This window comes from Hyposmocoma kahamanoa, unplaced genomic scaffold (assembly GCF_003589595.1).
Source record: "Hyposmocoma kahamanoa isolate Upper Pololo Valley unplaced genomic scaffold, ASM358959v1 102, whole genome shotgun sequence".
NCBI classification, from domain to species: domain Eukaryota; kingdom Metazoa; phylum Arthropoda; class Insecta; order Lepidoptera; family Cosmopterigidae; genus Hyposmocoma; species Hyposmocoma kahamanoa.
The window spans coordinates 11092940-11113894 of NW_020653337.1; the positions used below are offsets into that span (position 1 = coordinate 11092940).

Below are 20955 nucleotides of genomic sequence, written 5' to 3' on the forward strand. Positions count from 1 at the left end.
ATATCTAGTGTTTACGGGAACCAATAAACAATGATAGCATAGGAAAAGAACATTTTTTAGCAATGCTCATTATTAAAGCTTGCTCTACCCGCTGCCTGCTCGCTTAATTAGAATTTAAATAAGTAAGTAATTGGGTTACGTAATTGCAGTTTAAAATAAAGGTTTTGTAAAAGTAATACTTTAATAAAAAATTACGAAGAACCTGTGAATACGTATTACTTATGAACAAAGTAATTATGTTTTAATAAATACTTTAATAAAAATACTACGAACCTGTTGATACGTATTACTTACGAACAAAGTAATTAAATTTTTAATAAATACTTTAATAAAAAATTACTAAGACCCTGTTGGTACGTATTACTTATGAACAAAGTAATTAAGTTTTTAATAAATACTTTTAAAAAATACTACGAACCTGTTGATACGTATTACTTATTTTATTTATTTTATTTTATTTATTTTATTTATTTTAGGAAGGTTTACAGCTTAAACAATGATATATAACACAAAATAACAACGGAAAGCCTATTACAAACCTTCACAATTGAATATCTAAATTACAACTTAATCAATACTAGTGCTAAACCTACAAACAATTATAAGCAAACGTTATCATAATACAAATATCACACATATATATTTAGTAGTATATAAACATTACACATATTCAATATATTATATAGCTCGCCACACACCCGTCTGCAAAAAAGATAACCAAAAGGGTCTCTAACGAGAGACTTACGAACAAAGTAATTACATTTTTAATAAATACTTTAATAAAAAATTACAAAGAACCTGTTGATACGTATTACTTATGAACAAAGAGAATACCTATTAGTATTAAAAACTTGTCGTCGGGGATAGTGCAGTTAGACTCAAGCATTTGATTATGAATCTCCATTTCGGTAATTTAGTCGCCAAATCAAATCCGCGTAAATGTCGTGGGGACGAAATTAGCGTGATTTACGGGAATCTATTGTTATCAGTCTGTAGACAACATAAATTAATGCTTACTGTGCAAAAATCAAGGTAGTAGGCAGTGAAATAACAAAGTAATAACGCATAAATAATAACGTTAAATCCATCTGCTGTGAAATTTGGTTTGGTGCATAAACGCGCTTTTTACCAATACTACATAGGCGGATTTGCACTATCCTCGACATTATTCCTAATTAGAAAGTGATGAATGATAGATGAAAAGATTTTATATTATATTTTTATTTGAATTATAAAATGTTATTTTAATTTAATTTACTACATATCAAGCATCAATTTCCGATTCTGAATTACTCTCGAACTCGTATGTTGGCAATCTCTTTCTTCGAATTAAAAATCAAAGAATCAATCAGGAATATACATATGTAGGACACATATGAATAATTAATTGCTGATAATTTTTATGTTGGGTTCAAAAATCTCTTACTCACTAGATTTGAAACTTCTATTGAGCAAAATTCATCGCAGACTTCAAAATTAGTTTATCCTAATCGAAACTGAATAGTGAAATTATGGTAATAGTAAAACAATCAAAGGTGAAAACCCTAACATTGATATTTTTGTTTGTTGACATTTATTCTACATCGAATTTGGCTAAAGTATTTATATATATATATATTATATAACTCATTAGAGTTCGTAACAATGTATCTTTTCCACGAAATAAACTTCCGAAAACATTCTTTTTTTCATACATGATTTTTAAAAGGAAACAATTTGTAATTATAACCTATTGTTATCACGCTAATATTAATAGGTTTAGTATGCTGAGATAATAGGAGTACTAACTGGATGTTTTATCGTAATAGCGGAAAGTTGGTTCCCGTACGTGAAGCGACGCGTGCCGGTGATAGAGACGCAGGTTGAAGAAAAGAGCCCCATTGAAGTTGCAGTGTCAGAGATGGAGAGCCAGGTGGCTGAAATTACGGAAATCATCAACGCTAAAGCACCTGACATCAAGAAATTACAGTTGAGGTAAGGCAGTCGAACAGATGGAAACATATACATTTTTTATTTTAAGGGAACTTTGAAATACTTAAATAATATGTTTACCCAGGTAAACTAGGTTATTGGGTAACTCATTTCTTTAACATAATTATCTTTATTGGTCCGTCAATAGATCCTTTGTAAAATATTGGAAAATATTGTAATGTCTACTTTTGCAGATATCTCCATAATATATTGCACATTAAAACAAAACTGTTGTAGCCTCCAGACCCAAGTAAAAGATGGATCTCGACGAGCTTGTAAAATCAAAGACGATTTAAGTTGACTGTAATGTATTGGCAATATGTTACTGGTTTACAGAAGCAGTGCCATTGTAGATGGTTTCTTATGAAAGTCAAAAGTGAACGTCCTTTTTGACCTTATTTACTTCGTACAAAAAGATCGTTAAATATGTGGTAGGGATGAAATAACATGTATGTGGTGTTAGTTGATTGGTTCAAAATAGAACTCCCGGCCTATGTAATGTGCCTTTAGTTACTGGTTGGAAAATTACGTTAAATTAAGATTCGAAATTCTGTTGCGTTCGCAATAATTGTCGTTACTCGAAAATGATGGACTTAAGTGAAAATTAATGGGAATAATGAGATTATTTTTATTTATATATAATAATTAGTTATCCAGTTATAAACGAGAATATAAATGTATTGATACTTTCAAATCATGATTTTTAATTACGACAATTCGGTTTCACGTGCGATTTCTTGCGCAACAAGAACCACTTTAATTAATAATGTAAAATGCATGATTAATATTTCAGTTCATCAAGTTCAATCTTTTAATTGTACTATTAAGAATCCTTTGTATGTACATACAGTTATCTTCAATTAATTAGGGAAAACAAAAACAACGCATTAGTTAAGCGTCGTTTTATTATTATAGAAGTAGTTGCATTCATAACATCAGTTCAAACTTCGCGCTCTAGTAAAAGTATCGTACGATCCAGTCATACGATTCTTATCATGAAACTTAACGATTTGAACCAGGGCATCCACGAAAATGAGACGTTGGCATTATCTTTGTTCAAGTTGAGTGCAAAGTCCCTCTCGATCATGCGTCCTATAATATTGTTTCTGTTATTATAATATATAATTCAAATATAACAAGAAACTATTTTAGTATCGTATTAGTTTTTAATTTCACAAAGGGAAACTAAGTTAAAATTTTACAAATTTTCCATAGGCGATTAACGTATTAAATTCATTCATCGTTTGCTTTAATCTCGCCCGCATTGTGTTGATGACATATCAGAATGTTCCTATGTTTTTACGAGTCCATAATTGGAAAGCGAAACTATATTATTTCACTAAACATTCTACTACAGTTGCAACCCTGACATGCGTCGTAAAAACTTAACCAAATCAAAATGTTCAGTGTAAGTCGGTAATATTTGAATACTTTCATTTATTTATTTATTTATTTTATTTCAGATTGGACATGTACATTAAAAAAATCTTATAATAAAATCTTGCATGACCATGTCCCAGTCAGGGTGTAGCAAAGAAACTTGAAAAATTAATTCTTGTACTTTATGTTTAATGAATAAACGTGATCCTGAGTTGTGACTAAAATTCATTTATAGAATAGTACCCATGTAATAATTTGTGGCGTCGTGTATTTTACTGCTATAAAAGATACCTAGCGTACCTATTTAATTAAAAACAAACGTAGTCAAAGGTCACAATTTTTTTTTAAGATTTACAATATTGTTGTGTGGACATTTCAGATTACAGGGCAGCGTATGTGTGCAAGTGAACGCTGGACCATTAGCGTACGCCAATGCGTTTTTGGATCCAGCCCTTGCGCAGATGTATCCGGACGAGATGGTAGACAAATTGAAGTCTATTTTCAAGTGAGTTTATATTTATTTTTTTAATTCTTCGAGTATTTTTGTAATCTCTTCTAGATCGTTAAACATGCGGAAAAAGGAAGAAAAAAAATTTTGCATTGATGGCAATTTGATAACTTTTTATCTCTATTTTCACAGAGAATTCCTGCTGGTATGTCACTCTGCATTGCAACTGAATGCAAAACTGATCAGCTCCGACCAAGTCTCATACCACGAAGCTCTTGAAAGTAACTACTATAAATTAAGCAACTCACTAGCGACTGTTCTGGGGCAGCCTCTGCAAGACATTCTCGTCAATGGGAGTCTTAGCACCACTGTCACGGGAGTCGAACTTGAGTCTAGTAATGCGTAAAATCAACATTCAGAATACTTGTTTTAATACGACAAAATTTTGTATTATCCGTGGGCTAAGAAGCTCTCATGGACAAGAGTACGTACACCCTAGGACACATGTTATTATCTGAAATGCCTTCGAACTTGGCTATGGATCGTGAGGAATGGTGGAGGCTAAAGCAACAAGGGCACGAATGACTATGATACTCAGACTTACGCAGTCTATAATATAGTCGGCTCTTCATGACTGTAGATTATGACTTGGTGAAATCTCGCTCGAACTACCTCCACGTTGTTCTGTATTACTCATAGAACAGTAAGATAGTGAAGCCAGAAAGAAGAAGGTCAAATTATTACTTAGTACGACTCTCTGGAACGAAAATTGTGATTTGTGATTGGATACTTTCATCTGTTCATTCTACTTTCAATATCTTACTTATACTATACTTTTAATTATTTTCTTTTGTAGTATAATGCCCTCTGCCCAACGTATCGTAGGCAGTGTTGGGCGTTAATCAATTAAATTTCAATCAATAATTCAATCAGATTAAAAAATCAATTCAATTGAAATCAATTGCAATTAAATCAATTGCGATGCGTCGCAATTGATTTAATTGCGATTGAATTTTGTATTGAGTATTGTATCGTAGGCAGTGTTGGGCGTTAATCAATTAAATTTCAATCAGATTAAAAAATCAATTCAATTGAAATCAATTGCAATTAAATCAATTGCAATTAAATCAATTGCGACGCGTCGCAATTGATTTAATTGCGATTGATTTTAATTGCAATTGAATTTAATTGCAATTGATTTCAATTGAATTGATTTTAATTGCAATTAAATTTGCAATTAAAATCAATTCCGGCCGGTTGGGAGCCCCGGTTGGGAACCCCGCTTGGGGGCCCTGGTTGGGGCTCCGGTTGGGGGCCCCGGTTGGGGGCCCCGTTTGGGTGCCCCGGTTTGGGGGTCCGGTTTGGGGGCCCCGGTTTGAGGGGCTCAGGCCCCTTAACTGGCCCCTAACCGGGCCTCCAAGCGGGCCCCCAACCGGGGCCTTCAACCGGGGTCCCCAACCGGGTCCCCAAACCGGGCGTTCCAACCGGGGCCTCCAACCGGGGCCTTCAACCGGGGCCCCCAACCGGGCCTCCAACCGGGTCTCCAACCGGGGCCCCCAACCGGGGTCCCAACCGAGTCCCACAACCGGGCCCCCGAACTGGGGCCCCCAACCGGGGCCCCCAACCGGGGCCCCCAACCGGGGCCCCCAACCGGGGCCTCCAACCGGGGCCTTCAACCGGGGCCTCCAACCGGGGCCTTCAACCGTGGCCCCTAACCGGGCCCCCAACCGGGGATCCCAACCGGGACCCCCAACCGGGCCCCCAACTGGCCCCCTAACCTGCCCCCAGCAGGCCCCCAACAGGCCCCCACAACCAACGCCCTAACTCACCCCCATATGCCGTATAAATTTATCATAATTGTCAGTTTTAATTGTTAATTGTTAATCAAAAACATTGAAAAGATTGAAAATTGATTAATTGTTAATTGTATTTATTTGCGATTAATTGCGGTTCTCGCAACTAACAATTGATCAATCGTTAATTGCTGTTTCGCAATTGACAATTAATCAATTGTCAATCTTTAATTGCCAGAACAATTAAATTTTGCCCAACACTGATCGTAGGTAGTGGAGTTTCTAGTAAATTGTAGTGGCATGTGTAAGTCAGCCATTAACGGTGCCATGTTGTAGAAGAAAGTTACATTACCGTTTTTATTAGTAATTATTAGTACATCGTTTCACATCTAAGAAAATTACTAGAGTAATAAGTGGTATTTTTCTCCAAATTATACAATATCAAGTTTTATGCTACGTCCTTGGAAGTCTACGAGAACGATTTGGGGGTTCTTACTAATCAGTTAATAATAAAATTTTAAAAAAAAATCAGATTGAAAAATTGAATATCATTTGCAAAGAAAGTAATTTTCTTATAAAGTAACTCATCTATAAGTAGTGTTGAGTAATTTTCCGAAAAATATCAAATACGTAGTCGAAATTTCTCGGAATGAGTTTTGAAAAATTTTAAAAATATAATTCGAAACCTCATATTATGTTCTACGTCTAGATATAATAAAATTGTTTAAACATTGCTAAATGTAATTTTTTAAACCCTACTTGGCTTATTTTCACAAATTCTCATAAAGTTTATCCTCAACTTTTGACAGCTGTCACAAGTTTAGTATCCTCAACTTTTGACAGCTGTCACTTTCAAATCTGGCAAAATATTTATTTTTCTGAAAAATAGGATTTTTTTTAAATGGAAAATTTTCCATGATCCAACACTCAACTGTAATTAAACCTTTATTACGTAATTAGTCAATTAAAACCATCCTTCCATATTTACAATAACGTGATTACATACGTGAAATGTATACTTTTAAAATATACGGGAAGCACAAAATAGTTATCATAATTAACACTAGCTAGGATTTTATATAAAAGTAAAACTAAGGTAAGAAGACAAAATGTACAACTTTTTTATAGCAAAACAACCTTTTTATATTATAAAGCTATAAACTGAGTGAAAGCTTAAGGTGCTTTTTCACCGGCGAGGCGAGACCTATTTCCGCTACTGATACGAATACCCAACGCGACCTCGCGCTGAGCTTGTGGATAATAAAATAAAAATATTTAAATACTAATGGAGTAAATTACTTGGAAATTGTAAAAATTCAACTCTGCAATGATTTGCAGTAGAGACATTTTTTTTAAATCTCAAATAATACTTAAATAATAATTGATATTGACTAGTCATCATGAAACACGCGCGAGGCATCGCGTGAATCGTGTTTTCGTTGCATAGTTAATAAACATTCTATGTAGTCAGCAAAATTGTTCAATATTACACCAATAAATATCTCAATTCTCGACTCGCACATCCTCATCAATCCAGACCATTTCCGTCAAAGATTACTGATTAAGATTAGAGAGACTAACTATTAATTTTTTTTTAATAATTTTGCCGTACAAATTTCAATCGTCGTGTCACTTAGCTGGTAGGAAAGCGCCTTAATAAATTAAATTTTGAATGTGTTACGAAATTTAAAAATATTATTTTTTTTCTGCTGATAACATGAGCATTGTCTGATCCAAAGTGAAGGGCTTATCACCTTTTCCGCCAAAACAAGGAAAAATTACTATGAAGAGACTGTAGAACCTTAGCCCGAAAACAACAGCGCTTAAAAAAATTAAGTTTCAGTACGTATTTCAAGTATATTTCCGATTGTTCTGGAGTACGTATTTCAAGTCTATTTCCGATTGTTCAGTGCTAAAGTCATACACATGTCCATGTGTTTCCTGTGTAAACGATTTTGTCCAGTTCATATACTGTAAATTCCAGTCGTTTATTGGTCGTCAAACTTTTACATCAACTATGCTCTGAGTGTAAGTTTTTGGTCACGACAAACGCATCGAACGCGTTAGGTATAATCGTAATTACTATGGGAACATTAGCAGGTTTTTGTGTTGTATATCTATATTTTAATTTATTCTTGCGAGGTTTGTGTAATTGGGACTTTCATCACAAAATGTTCTTATTTAAGTTTTCATTTTTTGCTCTCATCTTCGTTATGGTGATAGGAATTATGTAGTTTTCTTTAATTGTAAAAAAGAACAAAGCTTATGTTAATTTTGTACGAAAACAAATTTTATACACAAAGATTTTATTTCTGTTTTATTTATTTTGTTGATTGTACTTAAGGGCGTCAATCGCACATGATATCCTATGTAGAAAGGACTTCATTTAGTTTTAAAGTGTGTTGTGTATTTAAAGTAAGATTCATTAAAAACCTTAATAGAAACTTAAACATGCGAGCGCTCTTTATTTCAATATATTTAAAACGTCTATATTCGTTCGAAACTGCTTATAAATAGTTTTTTAGTCAAAAAAAATCTATTTTCAGTTCAGGAATTAAAAACAGTTTCAAAACAATTTATTCTATTGCACTTGGTCAAAATACCGTGTACCTTATTCCAGTGGGACCATGATCAGTTTTTGAAATTTGACTTGACAGAAAAAATCCCCAATTTAGCCGGTTCAATTCGCAAAAAAACTAGATTTAGTCGGTCCGCCGTTCAAAAGTTATAAGGTTGTTTTACTGGCGACACAGGAATAAGCTTATTCCAGCGGCACTATTTATTGATCTCGAGAACTATAGCTCCTAGCTTAGATCTGATAGCACCCAGAAAGAAGTCGTGCATTAGTCGGTTCTAGTCGCAAAATTTTAGAATTAGTCGCTCCTTTGTTTAGAAGATATTGGATAGACAATTATTTTCATTGATAGGTACATTAACGTAGAAAAGTTGTACACATAATGAAAAATGTATACCTATACTCCGTCCCACCATTTATTAAACTTTTGGCAGCTCGAATTCTAATTAATTAGTAATGTCCTAACAGTGGCGAGGCGTGAAAATTTTCCTTGGTAAAGCCGAAGCTTTAACTTTTGAAAAAACAAAAAACACTAATAAAAATTTCTTTGCCCATTAAAAAGACGCCTTGGCGACATTTAAACGCAACACTTATTAGCACACAAGATACTAGGTCCAATTCACAGGAATGCTTAGTCTACATATAAAATAACCATAGCTTTTATAGTAATTGTTCATTTTAAGGTATCCGTCGCGATACGAACACTTTAGTTACCTACGAATTACCATGACCTTATACATACATTCTTTGCGTAGTCCTATTAAAAAGAAACACCCAATTAAGTATAAATACGTATATAAAACTATTTATCGTTAAGATTTCCAAAATAGAAATTAACCATATTTTGTATTAATTTGCTATTATAATACGGCATATGGCAACGATTCTGCCATTAAAACAAATTGAACTATGATTTGTTGGAGTAAGCTTTAAATTTAAGTGAATGCTATTCGACAATAACTCGAACCATTGCGGTTTCTCTCTAGATATAGCTTATATATACATATAGCTTCTCTTCTAGATGTAGACAAAGCGGATTTTCGCGAATGTGTGCGAATATTTTGACGAATGCAATAGAACTCGCAGATCCACCGGCTTACCTCGCGCTGATTGGTCGAGATGCATCGGGACAAGTTATTACGCGTTTAATAGTGAATATTTTGAATAAATGTTTCTATGTGGTGGGGTATGCGCGTATGGGTATGCTGCCACTGGTAATAGGCACGCGGAATACTTTAGGTGCGCACAGTAGGCCAAATTGATAATTCTTGGACATAGGAATAACTTGTGGAGTATCGAGCTATTTTTTTTTTGTGATAGTTAATAACATTCCTAACAACTTTATTCTTGTATAATTTCTTGAAAAGTTGATAGTTTGGGAAAAAAAATATTATTTTTTTGTATGGAGAAATTTACTTTTTATTTTTTATCTCAAAATATACGAAAATGTAATGTACGTGGGTTACTTACAGTATAGTTCCAATCATTTTTTACGTAGAAATAAATAATCCGTTGTTCGACTAAAGAAAAATTTATTTTAGTGTAATTTAGAGAGTGTTATAACAATAACACGAAAGTTAAGTAGAAACTAGTATATTGTGTTAAAAAATAAATAACAAATCTAAAAATTTGCCACCATTTTACTCGTAAAACCGCAAGTACCTGCAGATGGATTTTTTTTTCTTGATAGAGAATTATTGGACCTATGTATACTGTAAATAAACCACACACATTACATTTTTCTACATTTCGAGATAAAAAATAAAATGTTTATTTCTCCAAACAAAAAATAATAATTTTTTTTTTCTCTGAAACAATTAGCTTTTCAAGAAATTACATAAGAATAAAAGTTATCAGGAAAGTTATTATGTGTCATAAAAAAAAAATCGGCTCTGTATTCCTAAAATCGTTCCCATGATAAAATAATAATTTAATCTAAAATTTGTACTTTTTATTTCTGGCGTTTTATAAACATCTTTTAGGAATATAGAGCTAATTTTTTTCATAAGATAATTCATGACATTCCTGATAACTTTTACTCTTATGTAATTTCTAGAAAAGCTGATATTTTCAGAGAAAAAATTTTTTGTTATTTTTGTTTGAAGAAATTAACATTTTATTTTTTACGCTACTATACTCCACGCGCCTTATTCGTCTCGTGTAAGCCAGGAGTCCAACACGACATACATACACTAATAAATATCATGATAATCGATAAATCCTAATGCCATTAAGGAAAATTAACTGTATACTTTTTGCTAATTTCCTTGTATTAAAAACTAAACATTATTAAAACCTTCAAATAGCATGTATTTTAAATTCTGTTTAAAATGCAAAATTTGTCCCTATGTGAGCTCCGAGACTATCACAGGTATACTAACCTTAAAATAATAAATCGGTTGTATCTTCTAAACAAAGGGGCGACTAATTCTAAAATTTCGCAACTAGAACGGACTAATTCACGACTTTTTCTGGGTGCAATCAGATCTAAAATAGGAGCTGTGGTTCTCGAGATTTAAAAATGGTGCCGCCGGAATAAGCTTATTTCAGCGTGGATAGATGGACACCTTAATAACTTCAAAACGGCGTAACGACTAAATTAGTTTTTTACGACTACAACCGACTAAACCACGACTTTCTTTTAATGTAATCAAATCTGAGCTAGGTTTTGTGGTTCTCGAGATTCAAAAATTACAGTGATTACTGTACCACTTGAGGACAAGAGTACTCAAACCGTACGTTAGACTTAAGACGCCTTCAAATTAGACGCTTATAGAAGCGCTGCAGCGACACCACTGTGGCGTTGCAGCCGCGCCATTAGCAATTTTCGTATAATATAATTAAAAGCGTGGCGGCCGCGCCACAGTCAGATTTGAAGGTGTCCTTATGTTCGCATGCAATTTTTGAAAGTAGTTATTTTCGGTCTGTTAAGTACGAAAACATAAACCTACAATTGAGGAAACCTACTTTCGTATTATAATAATGTTTCTTCGATCTCCTGTCAAATTATGGAAGTTTCGGAAAACTTATTAACAATAACTTGAAAATGCCATTTTACAATATAAGCATATTAAAATTAGTGAATGTTTCGTAGTTATACTGTAAAACGTGCACGAATATTATACAAAAATGTTGTATCTTCTATTCGAATGTAATCTGAATTTCACTGTTTTAATACATTTTATAAAAATTTAATTGTTTTTTTTTTTCATTGCGTGCTCTCCTATGAACACGAAATTTTCCACCCAATTAATCTACGGTGCTACATTACTCCATCGATAATAGACGTCAGTGCGAACATTATGCACCTGGCGGCGAGGTTATAGCTCTTCAGCGTAAACGTAATCCAAGTCTTTAAAATTTACCAATCGGGTATATAGTTGTTAATTAGCCGATTCTAATCGCAAAAAAATAGAATTAGTTAGTCCGATATTTTAAAGTCCAAAGCGTGTTTTTTACTGTTCACTCTATTCCAGCAGCACCTGTCTTTAATCTGGATAACCACAGTATTTAGCTTACACCTTATTGCGCTCAAATAACGACACGATTCAGTCAATTCTAACAAAACTCACGTGCGGACGACGCGCGTTTCATGAACGCGCATTTATGGCGCTCCGTAGAGCCTCAAAAAGAAAATTGTTGGGCTTGTATCGATGCAAACGCGCATAAAACGCGATATAGGCGCACACGACAAGCACGTTCGAAGCTTGTCTGTATCGAACATCGCGTTGAATGCAAGAAGCTTATATGTATACTCCACTCGAGTTTACACAGAATTTCAAGTTGAAGACAACTTTTGGTGTGATTTTTTATCCTTTTCACACTTCGTGTTTAGTGCACTGCATGCAAAATACACTCCCAAAACCGAATAGTAATAATTTAATATAATTACTGAGCGATTTCTCTTCAGTATATGTTTAAAAAGACACGCTGCTTTGATATTTTTTTAGTTGCTTCATTTCCAAAACTAACTGAAATTAACTAACAAAACTAAGGGTCGTATTCCAGAACTCTACTCAATGTTCATGTTAGGACTTGAGTATGATTTCAATTTCAAGCACTGGAAATACGACCCTAATGGCAAGGACTTGAGTATGCTTTCTAGTGCTTTAAATCATACTCAAGTTCTGACATGAGCATTGAGTGGAGTTCTTGAATAGGACCCTTAAATTACAACTACACATGGCGCGCTCTAAGGGTCGTATTCCAGAACTCTACTCAATACTCAAGTCCTTGCCATTAGGGTCGTATTTCCAGTGCTTGAAATCATACTCAGATCCTGACTTGAGCATTGAGTAGAGTTCTGGAATACGGCCCTTTAGTGCATTATAAGTTTCCGGAACTGGCCACTTACATAAACAATATTTAAAAAGTAATTACAACATTTGAAAATTGAAGTATTTGGGTGTAGAATACAGTTTGTTTCATCTGACTGTCACTTGTTTTTACATTGTGGCGTCATTTTGGAAATTGGTTGTCTACATCACCATGGCTTTAACTCGTGAAAGTTTTGGTACTGTAATAGGGGTATAGCTCTAATGCATTGCGAGAAGTACTTTTTTAATAATATAAACTGGAATAATCCTTAACAATATACTTTATTTCACTTTTTACATGTTTAGGGTTACAAATCAATAATCTTAATTGTCAAGATCTTCCATTCTTTTCTGACAACCACGTTGAGGAGATCCCGGCGAAGATCCACTACTATGTGCTCGAGAATACCCTTGACTTGGCGTATCCTGCTGCACAACTGGTGCTTGCGGCACTTGACATTCCGATTGCTTAGACTCGGGTCTAATTTATCGGTGCAGAGACATCCTGTGTTTGCCAACAGTGAGAATGCTCCATGTGACAGTATGCTGGCAAATTAATATCTCGTCTACTTCCATTATAATTGTGATTAAATATGTCATCTACTTGGATAATTGTTTTCCTCAACTCCTCTTTCGATACATACAAATTACTAGCCAGCATCCATTTAAAATTGGGTATCAAAGATTTCAAAAAATGCTTAACAAACTGAACATCTTGAATATTCGCTTTCATCGCTAACTCATTTAAACTATAAAAATAACTTATCAGCGATTCATTAGGCCCCTGTCGCCTATAATAAAATTCACGGGCGTAATCTATTTGTGAGGGAAATTCCTCTCTCAACTTCTGTGCAATCACATCATACGTCATGTATGAAGAAAAATACGTTCTGTACCATTGTAGAGCAGGCCCCTCCAAATAAGTACAATGCAAACACGTATTTCTTCTGCACATCCGACCAATTATTTAATACACTAATGGTCTCAAATTGATTCAAAAACTCGTCAACGTCGTTGAATCCATTAAACTTTTGTGCCGACATACCATACATATTTTCTTCGTGCACTTTCCACTGATATCAATTATAAAACCATATTAAATAAGTAAAAATATAAATTACGACCTTTTGTTACGCTTTTCTGGTGATTGTTTCGTAAAAAATATATAAAAAAATTTCCAACGGAGTTCTCTTCATTGGAACTTTTCCATAATTCGCAAGCTTGTGTTCATCATTTGAAAGCTTGAATTATATTATACTTCTCCCCTTTACCAGATTTTTCAAAATAAAAATATAAAAAATTTTCACATCGCAATTCTCTCAATTTTAAGAGACCTTATTATTTTCCGGCAATGCATTAGAGCTATACCCCTATTACAGTACCTACTATAATTTTTTACAACTTTAAGTGTAATTTAACAGCTCAGCGGAGCTTCGCTTGGCTTCAAACTACTTTTGGCGATGAAGCACCGTGCAAGACGACTATTTATAGCTGTTTTGCAGAATTCAAACGCGGTCGTGTGAATATTAGTCACGAATTTCGTGATGATCGCCCGTCCATTGCCGTGAACAACAGAAACATCGATGCTGTGCGCCGTATGATCAAAACAGACAGGCATGTGACATACTATGAGATTTGGGCATCTTTAGGCATAGGCATGAGTCAAATACAATCAATACTACACAAACATTTAGGTGTGAAAAAGCTGTGCTCTCGGTGGATCCCACACACTTTGACTGAGGCAGTGAGACTCAAAAAACGGAACGCGTCACTTGGTGCAATGCCATGCTTACCGGATTCAACGAAGGGGCGTCAAATTTGGTGTGGGCCATAGTAACAGGTGACGCCACATGGATTTATAGTTACGATCTCAAAACAAAGCATCAATCCAGAGTATGGGTCTTTCGAGATGAGCCTCTAAGCGGATGATTGCTTCTTTTTTTAATAAAACTGGACACGTAGCTACTGTTACTTTGGAGAATCGTGGTACACGACCATTTGTTTGCCGGAAGTTATTGACAAACTCCGTAAAAATAACCGTAAACGCCGTATCATCTTGCACGGCGATATGCCAGTTCTCACACGGCCAGACAGACAAATGAATTTTTGAAAGTGAACAACGTTGAACATATGAGTCATCCCGCGTACAGTCTCGACCTGGCACTTTGTGACTTTTATTTATTTCCAAAAATTAAGAACCAGTTACCTACGCAGTCAACGATTTTGATCACCTGAAGAGGCGTCGAAGAGTATAAAAAATACGTTTCAGAGATTGTCACGGAGGAGTGGCATAAATGTTTTCAAATTTGGTTCATTCGTATGAAAAAAGGCATTAGCGCTAACGGAGAATATTTTGAGAAACAATAAATTCATTTACGACCATTTAATAGTATTTTTTTCTTATTCATTCCGGAAAATAAAGGTCTATCTACACATATCCGGGACGTGGACAGGCCGTGCTCCGTCAGGGGCTAAAAAATATCGTTGCATATATTTTGTATGAACTCGTTCACACATGTCCCTGTCCGGGCCGACGCCGGGTCGGGCCCGCAGTTCATACAAACTAGCACGCCCCGTCCTCGTCCCGGGCACGGCCCTGGGGGTCTACTCTCGATCTCCGTCCGACATCCGTCCGAAACAATTACTGCCAAATAAGCAATACTTGACCAAATGAACAGACGCGTGATGCGAAGAAGACACACTACTTTAACACTACTTTCACACCGATCGATACATTTGGCCGAAATGTATTTTCGGATGTTTGATTAAAATTTTGTAATCCCAAATGTATTTTTTTCGATTATTTTAGGAATATTACAAAACAAACTAACTTAATCTTTTCTTTGTAATAAGCAACCAAAATCCTCTGAAAGCATAACGGTTTTGTTATAAATAGGTTTTCGAGATTAAGCAACTTTGAGTTTACGTTTAGTTGGAATCTAGAAATTCGAAACATCGATATATTTCTTACAGCACGTCAGAACTACCAAAACAGACAGCTATCTTCACATTTATAATATTTGTATTTTATGTTTGTACCTATATATCTGCACAATTCTTATTACTTGAAGTGGATTCGTATAAAATTCAAAATAATACTATAAAATTAATTGACATTGACAATAAGACTTCTCCATCACTCTTATGTTCAAGTAGTTTTCGCTAGAAACTAAATATGGTGCATTTTGTTATTTCCAGTAGAGGCTGAATATGGATAATTTTTGGACCTTTAAATTGTGACAAACAAAATTAAGCAATACTGCAATGACTTTATAATTTCAATTGAATGTTTTAGTTTTTTTTATATTTCTATACATGTCACTACGTTTGTATAGGTTAACTTCGGCCATGGTTGTCATTGGCTCCAACGCTGACCGCGAAAAGCCGGCCATTTCTTCGCTGTTTTTAGATTAGACTTTGGATTGTATTTATTGTCATCCATTTATTGGTAAGTCAATGGACAATCTCCTCTGGCAAATACACGTAAAACAATACCACTGTTACACTACTCACAAAATTGCAAAAAGATATTCTCTATATCCAGTCTAGCCAAGGGTGAAATTATATTTTTCATATACGTGATTAACCAGTACGTATAACACATATCGATACCGTCACATCGATAACTTTCCGTCTCTAGTATATTCATGAGAATCGATTTATTTTTATAAGCCTATTCCTTAGAGGATGAAATTCTGTGTACGGGCATGACATGAATGTGTGTTTTATCTGTGCATTTGTAAAAATAAGCTAGTGTTGTCGATTTTTGTTTATGAGACCATAGTGACACAACTCAATACTGCATTTGAATGCACCTGTTTGCTTGTAGTACTACCCCCGCCCCTCAAAAAGAGGTTCGAGACATAACGTGTTCGAGAAATAACGCTAATAGCGCGTCCCGTCCTATGTCGTATAATCGTATTCCAGAACTCAACTCAGAAAGTCAGGACTTGAGTATTGCAGTGAGCACTGAAAATCATACTCAAGTCCTTGCCATTAGGGTCGTATTTCCAGTGCTTGAGCCCTTCTAAATCTTCTAAATCCTGGCTTGAGCATTGAGTAGTGTTCTGGAATACGACTCAAAGGGTCGTATTCCAGAACTCTACTCAATGCTCAAGTCAGGATTTGAGTATGGTTTAAAGCACTCGAAATTTATATGTATATAATATATTACGGTCGTATTTCCAGTGCTTGAAATTGAGTAGAGTTCTAAAATACGACCCTACGAGTCAGGACTTGTGTTAGATTTCAAGCACTGGAAATACGACCCTATTGGCAAGGACTTGAGTATGATTTCCACTGCTTGAAATAATACGCAAGTCCTGACTTGAGCACTGAGTAGAGTTTTGGAATACGATCCTGAGACCCCACGTTTCTTCCATCCAAATACGCTATACATACGCGTGTTTACAGTGCCTCTGCGGCGCGTATACGCGCATATGACGCGCATACGCGCATATGACGCGCGTTTACGGCGCCGCCACTGAATTTGTAAACGTGTGCAAAGATGTATGTGTGTGTGAGTGGAGTAACTCCACAGACTATTAGATGCTAACGCATATTTACTCGCTGCGACTGCATCGCGTTTGAATCGCTTTAACGCGCGTCGTCAGTCGTCGGATAAAATCTTAGTATGTATAAAATACTCTGTGTGCTCTGCAGAAATATTGTTTTGTTGTTTATGCATGGAAAAAAATAAAAAAGTGTAATATCTCTGTGGGCGTGTCAAACGTCAACGTCAAACAAAAGATGTCAAAATACTATGTATGTACCTACCTACCCTGTGTGTGGTGCTATACATCTTACACCTACGTAAATTAAAAAAAAGCGTTCTTTATCGCGTTAACTTTTTATGGAAAACGATTATACTACGTAAAAGCGACAAATTTTTATCAAGGACATGGAAGACGAATTAGAAGATAGAGTGCTATACCAGACATACATTTCTTTAATGAAAATTTTGTCTCGCTTTACGAGCAATATCCCCTTTGATACTCCTGTGAGCTATTTATGGAAAATGGTGCGTCTTTATTTACTACGTTCAGAAGTAATAGTGTTCACCGTAGGTATTATTATATGCTTCATGTATCTTCAAACAATCGAACTATGGAGTCGCACGCTGCTGAGCAGGCTTTCTCAAGCCATGAGCCCTATGGGCGCCATGCAGCGTATGAAGTTCATGGAGGGCTCGGAATTGGACAAGCAGAGCTGGGAGCAGAAAGGAACGCTTAGCGCCGTTTACGCAATCAAAGGTAGAAGACTGCACATGGAAGACAGGTTCATCATCAACGAGAACATCAACAACACGGGTATTTCATTATTTGCCATATTCGATGGACACGGTGGGGAGTTTGCCGCGAACTATGCGAAAGATCACCTTGTACAAAATCTTCACAACAAAATTGTGGAGTTAAGTGCCTTTAAAGAAGGTAAACTGACACCATCTAAAGAGACAGCTATAGATGAGGCGAAATTAGAAGAGAAAAAGAAAGAAGAAAGCGGTGGTACTGTTGAGAAAAAACCAAGTTTTAAAAAATCTGCAGGCACTGCTGATGATACCTCTAAGAAAGAAATCACTGATCCACAACTGCTGGCTCAACTGTCTAAAGCCCGACCAATCACTAGGGAAGTGAGACCAACTGCAGCACCGGTTAAGCCAGTACTGGTGCCATTGTCAAGTTATATGGATAAGGGCAAAATAAACTATGGTAAGCTGCTAACTGATGAGGTGCTAGCTGCTGACAGATTGTTGGTGGAGGCTGCCAAAAGATCCATGAATGTAGCTGGTACAACTGCACTGATTGCTGTGATGGAAGGAAGAAACCTTATTGTTGCTAATGTTGGAGACTCTAGGGGAGTTATGTGTGACTCCCGTGGTAATGCAATCCCCGTATCTTTTGACCACAAACCTCAACAGGTATATTTCTTTACGTGTTACTATACACGTAAACATACTTTTTTATGAATTAAACCTGTATTTAAAACTTTTTAATGCATGTAAATTGACGAAATGTAATTTGCAAAGTTTCAGTTCGTAATTGAGGTGCATCAGAACAAAAACTGATTTTAACACACATTTTAAGTTGTTCTTTTTTTTAATGCCAAATATTTGTATGTTTCTATGAATAATTTATCTAACCTATTCAGTAACCGCTTAATCCTCCTTAAAAATATGTTTAAAATGCAAGGATCTGAAGAAAGAAGAAATTAGAATCATAAATTATTGGTTTTTGTTCTTATGCTCCTCAATTATAACATTACAAAAATGTCTTTGACTGACTTTATGGCACATAAAAATTTCATGCCAATTTTCAGGTGCGAGAACAAAAACGGATTGAAGCTGCTGGTGGTTACATAGCATTCAATGGAGTGTGGCGTGTAGCTGGCATCTTGGCCACTTCACGTGCAATGGGAGACTATCCCCTCAAAGATAAGAAGTTTGTCATTGCCGACCCAGACATTCTCACCTTCAACCTTGATGATCATAAGCCCATGTTCCTGGTACTTGCATCTGATGGCCTATGGGATACTTTCACTAATGAGGAAGCTGTAAAATTCATTAAAGAACGACTTGATGAACCAGACTATGGAGCCAAAAGCTTGACTCTCCAAGCTTACTACAGGGGGTCAGTAGACAACATAACGGTTTTAGTTATAAATTTTCTAAACAACATAATGTCCTCCGCATCCCATGGGCAGTAAATAAAGACTTTTTGAGAATTTTGAAGACTTATCGGTTTAAATTTTACAGAGCACTTTATGTGCATTATCAGTCTCAAAATTTTATTATGTGAAAATACATAAAGGTTTCTACTGTCTCAGTTTTTGAATGAGCCAGTAGAAAGCATTGTGATAATATGGCTGGCAATACGCATCAGATAAGAACTTGTCATTTTTGTTATGACTATTTTTATAAAGCCCACATATAAGGCCATGAACCATAACATCCTGGTAAATGCATTTGTCAATCATTCAAAAATTAATCTCATTACAATTAAAATCCAAATCATTTCTCTGTTGTAGCATAATAAAATAATATAAAATATCTGGTCATTTTCTATGAATATTGTCTTAGTAGATCACATTTGTATCAAGTATTGATGTGAGAATAATAATAAAAATATTATAAACCTATGTACATAGATTTGTCCAGTAGTCTATGCATAGTTAGATAAAAGAGTCATTTATATTTTTAAATGTTATTCTTATATGCATGTATGAATAGTCTTCTATTTTTGAAATTGAAATTTTTGAATTTATGAATGGTTGTGATTGCGGACACAGAAAATCACACAGAGCAAAAAATTAATTAATTTTTGTTCCATTATCCACTCATTTCCACTGTTGTACTAAAGTGTTGTTTTCTTTAATTATATACAATGCTATTACAGTTTGTTAGTGGAATATTAATTTCTTATTGAAGCCAAAAGTAGGTATTTGTAATAGATTGCCATAAATGTTAATTGTGATATTGCTAGATGTTATAAAATGTCCTGAACGCTTTTCTTTAAAGTGGTTTTTGATATAAAGTAAATGGATGTGTTTTGTCCAGTCTCTAGAAGGGTTTCTAAATGTAAGAATTACTAAATTGGGGTGTTCATCTTTATGATATAATAATATGTATTTGTGAATTACCAATATTTAATGCATCTTACGTCTTATGCTTGCGTATTAAATATACATTGTCTATAAGACATATTCATAATAGCATTAGATTAGAATCTATGTGGTGTAAAGGAACAACCCAGCCAGCGCATATTTTACCGCATACACATTTGTGCTGCTTACGAAATTGTTCATCATTCATCTTGGTGCTAGTCATGCTTTTATTTTCTGCTATTTAGTTGTATTGCAGGTACCTTAGCACAATGTTGACATAATTTGTTTTGGTTACAATCACGCTGAGAGAATTACATGCAACATAACATAACCGTGTTTACTAACACAGTAAATATTAATAATACTAGTGAAGAGATACTGTAATAGTTTTTGGTCTCATCAATTATTATGTAGGCCTAGGTCAACTCAAGATTGTATAATTCTATCAAAATGGGGCCAACTTGACCTAGTACAGTGAGGTCTATTTGCAAAATTGCCATTTCACTACTGTGGTTAAATTTTGAGTAATATGTGTGTGCCAAATGGAAAATTATCTTTTTTAAAATAGCCCGGTTCTTGCCCATATTTACTATGAAATTATCGAAAAGGAGATTTATTACTATCTACTTATTGTAACTATCTTTTAAAGAAGTACAGTATAATCTTAAAACTTTATCTCATCTAATTGTTTGCTGTTTAAACTACCAAAGCATATTATAATACGTAAATAAATGGTAATGTGGAAAAATGTTCTTGTTTCTTTTTATTTTATTACTTTGTGTTTCAATGTGGAGAGAGTATTAAGTAAAACATTATTTATGATAAGTGGCGGGACGTACTAGTCGTGTTCGTAAACGACGAGCCTACCTATAT

The 20955-nt window shown here is 34.9% G+C and overlaps 2 protein-coding genes across 3 annotated transcripts in view; both read left to right on the top strand.

Annotated features, from left to right (window-relative positions):
* The window catches only part of LOC113237570 (dedicator of cytokinesis protein 9), a 52672-nt gene extending 47948 nt beyond the window's left edge, over positions 1-4724 (top strand). For both annotated transcript variants that reach the window (XM_026474134.1, XM_026474142.1), the window contains 3 exons: positions 1809-1974; positions 3731-3856; positions 3992-4724. In XM_026474134.1, the coding sequence (XP_026329919.1) occupies positions 1809-1974; positions 3731-3856; positions 3992-4205 (506 nt within the window). In that variant the 3' untranslated portion in view covers positions 4206-4724. The remainder of the gene's footprint in view (positions 1-1808; positions 1975-3730; positions 3857-3991) is intronic.
* A 12536-nt stretch (positions 4725-17260) lies between these two features.
* LOC113234721 (protein phosphatase 1L) lies at positions 17261-20879 on the top strand. Its single transcript, XM_026470182.1, has 2 exons — positions 17261-18400; positions 18799-20879. The coding sequence occupies exons 1-2, from the start codon at positions 17384-17386 to the stop codon at positions 19183-19185; spliced, it is 1404 nt and encodes a 467-aa protein (XP_026325967.1). The 5' UTR covers positions 17261-17383; the 3' UTR covers positions 19186-20879.
* The last annotated feature ends 76 nt before the right edge of the window (positions 20880-20955 follow it).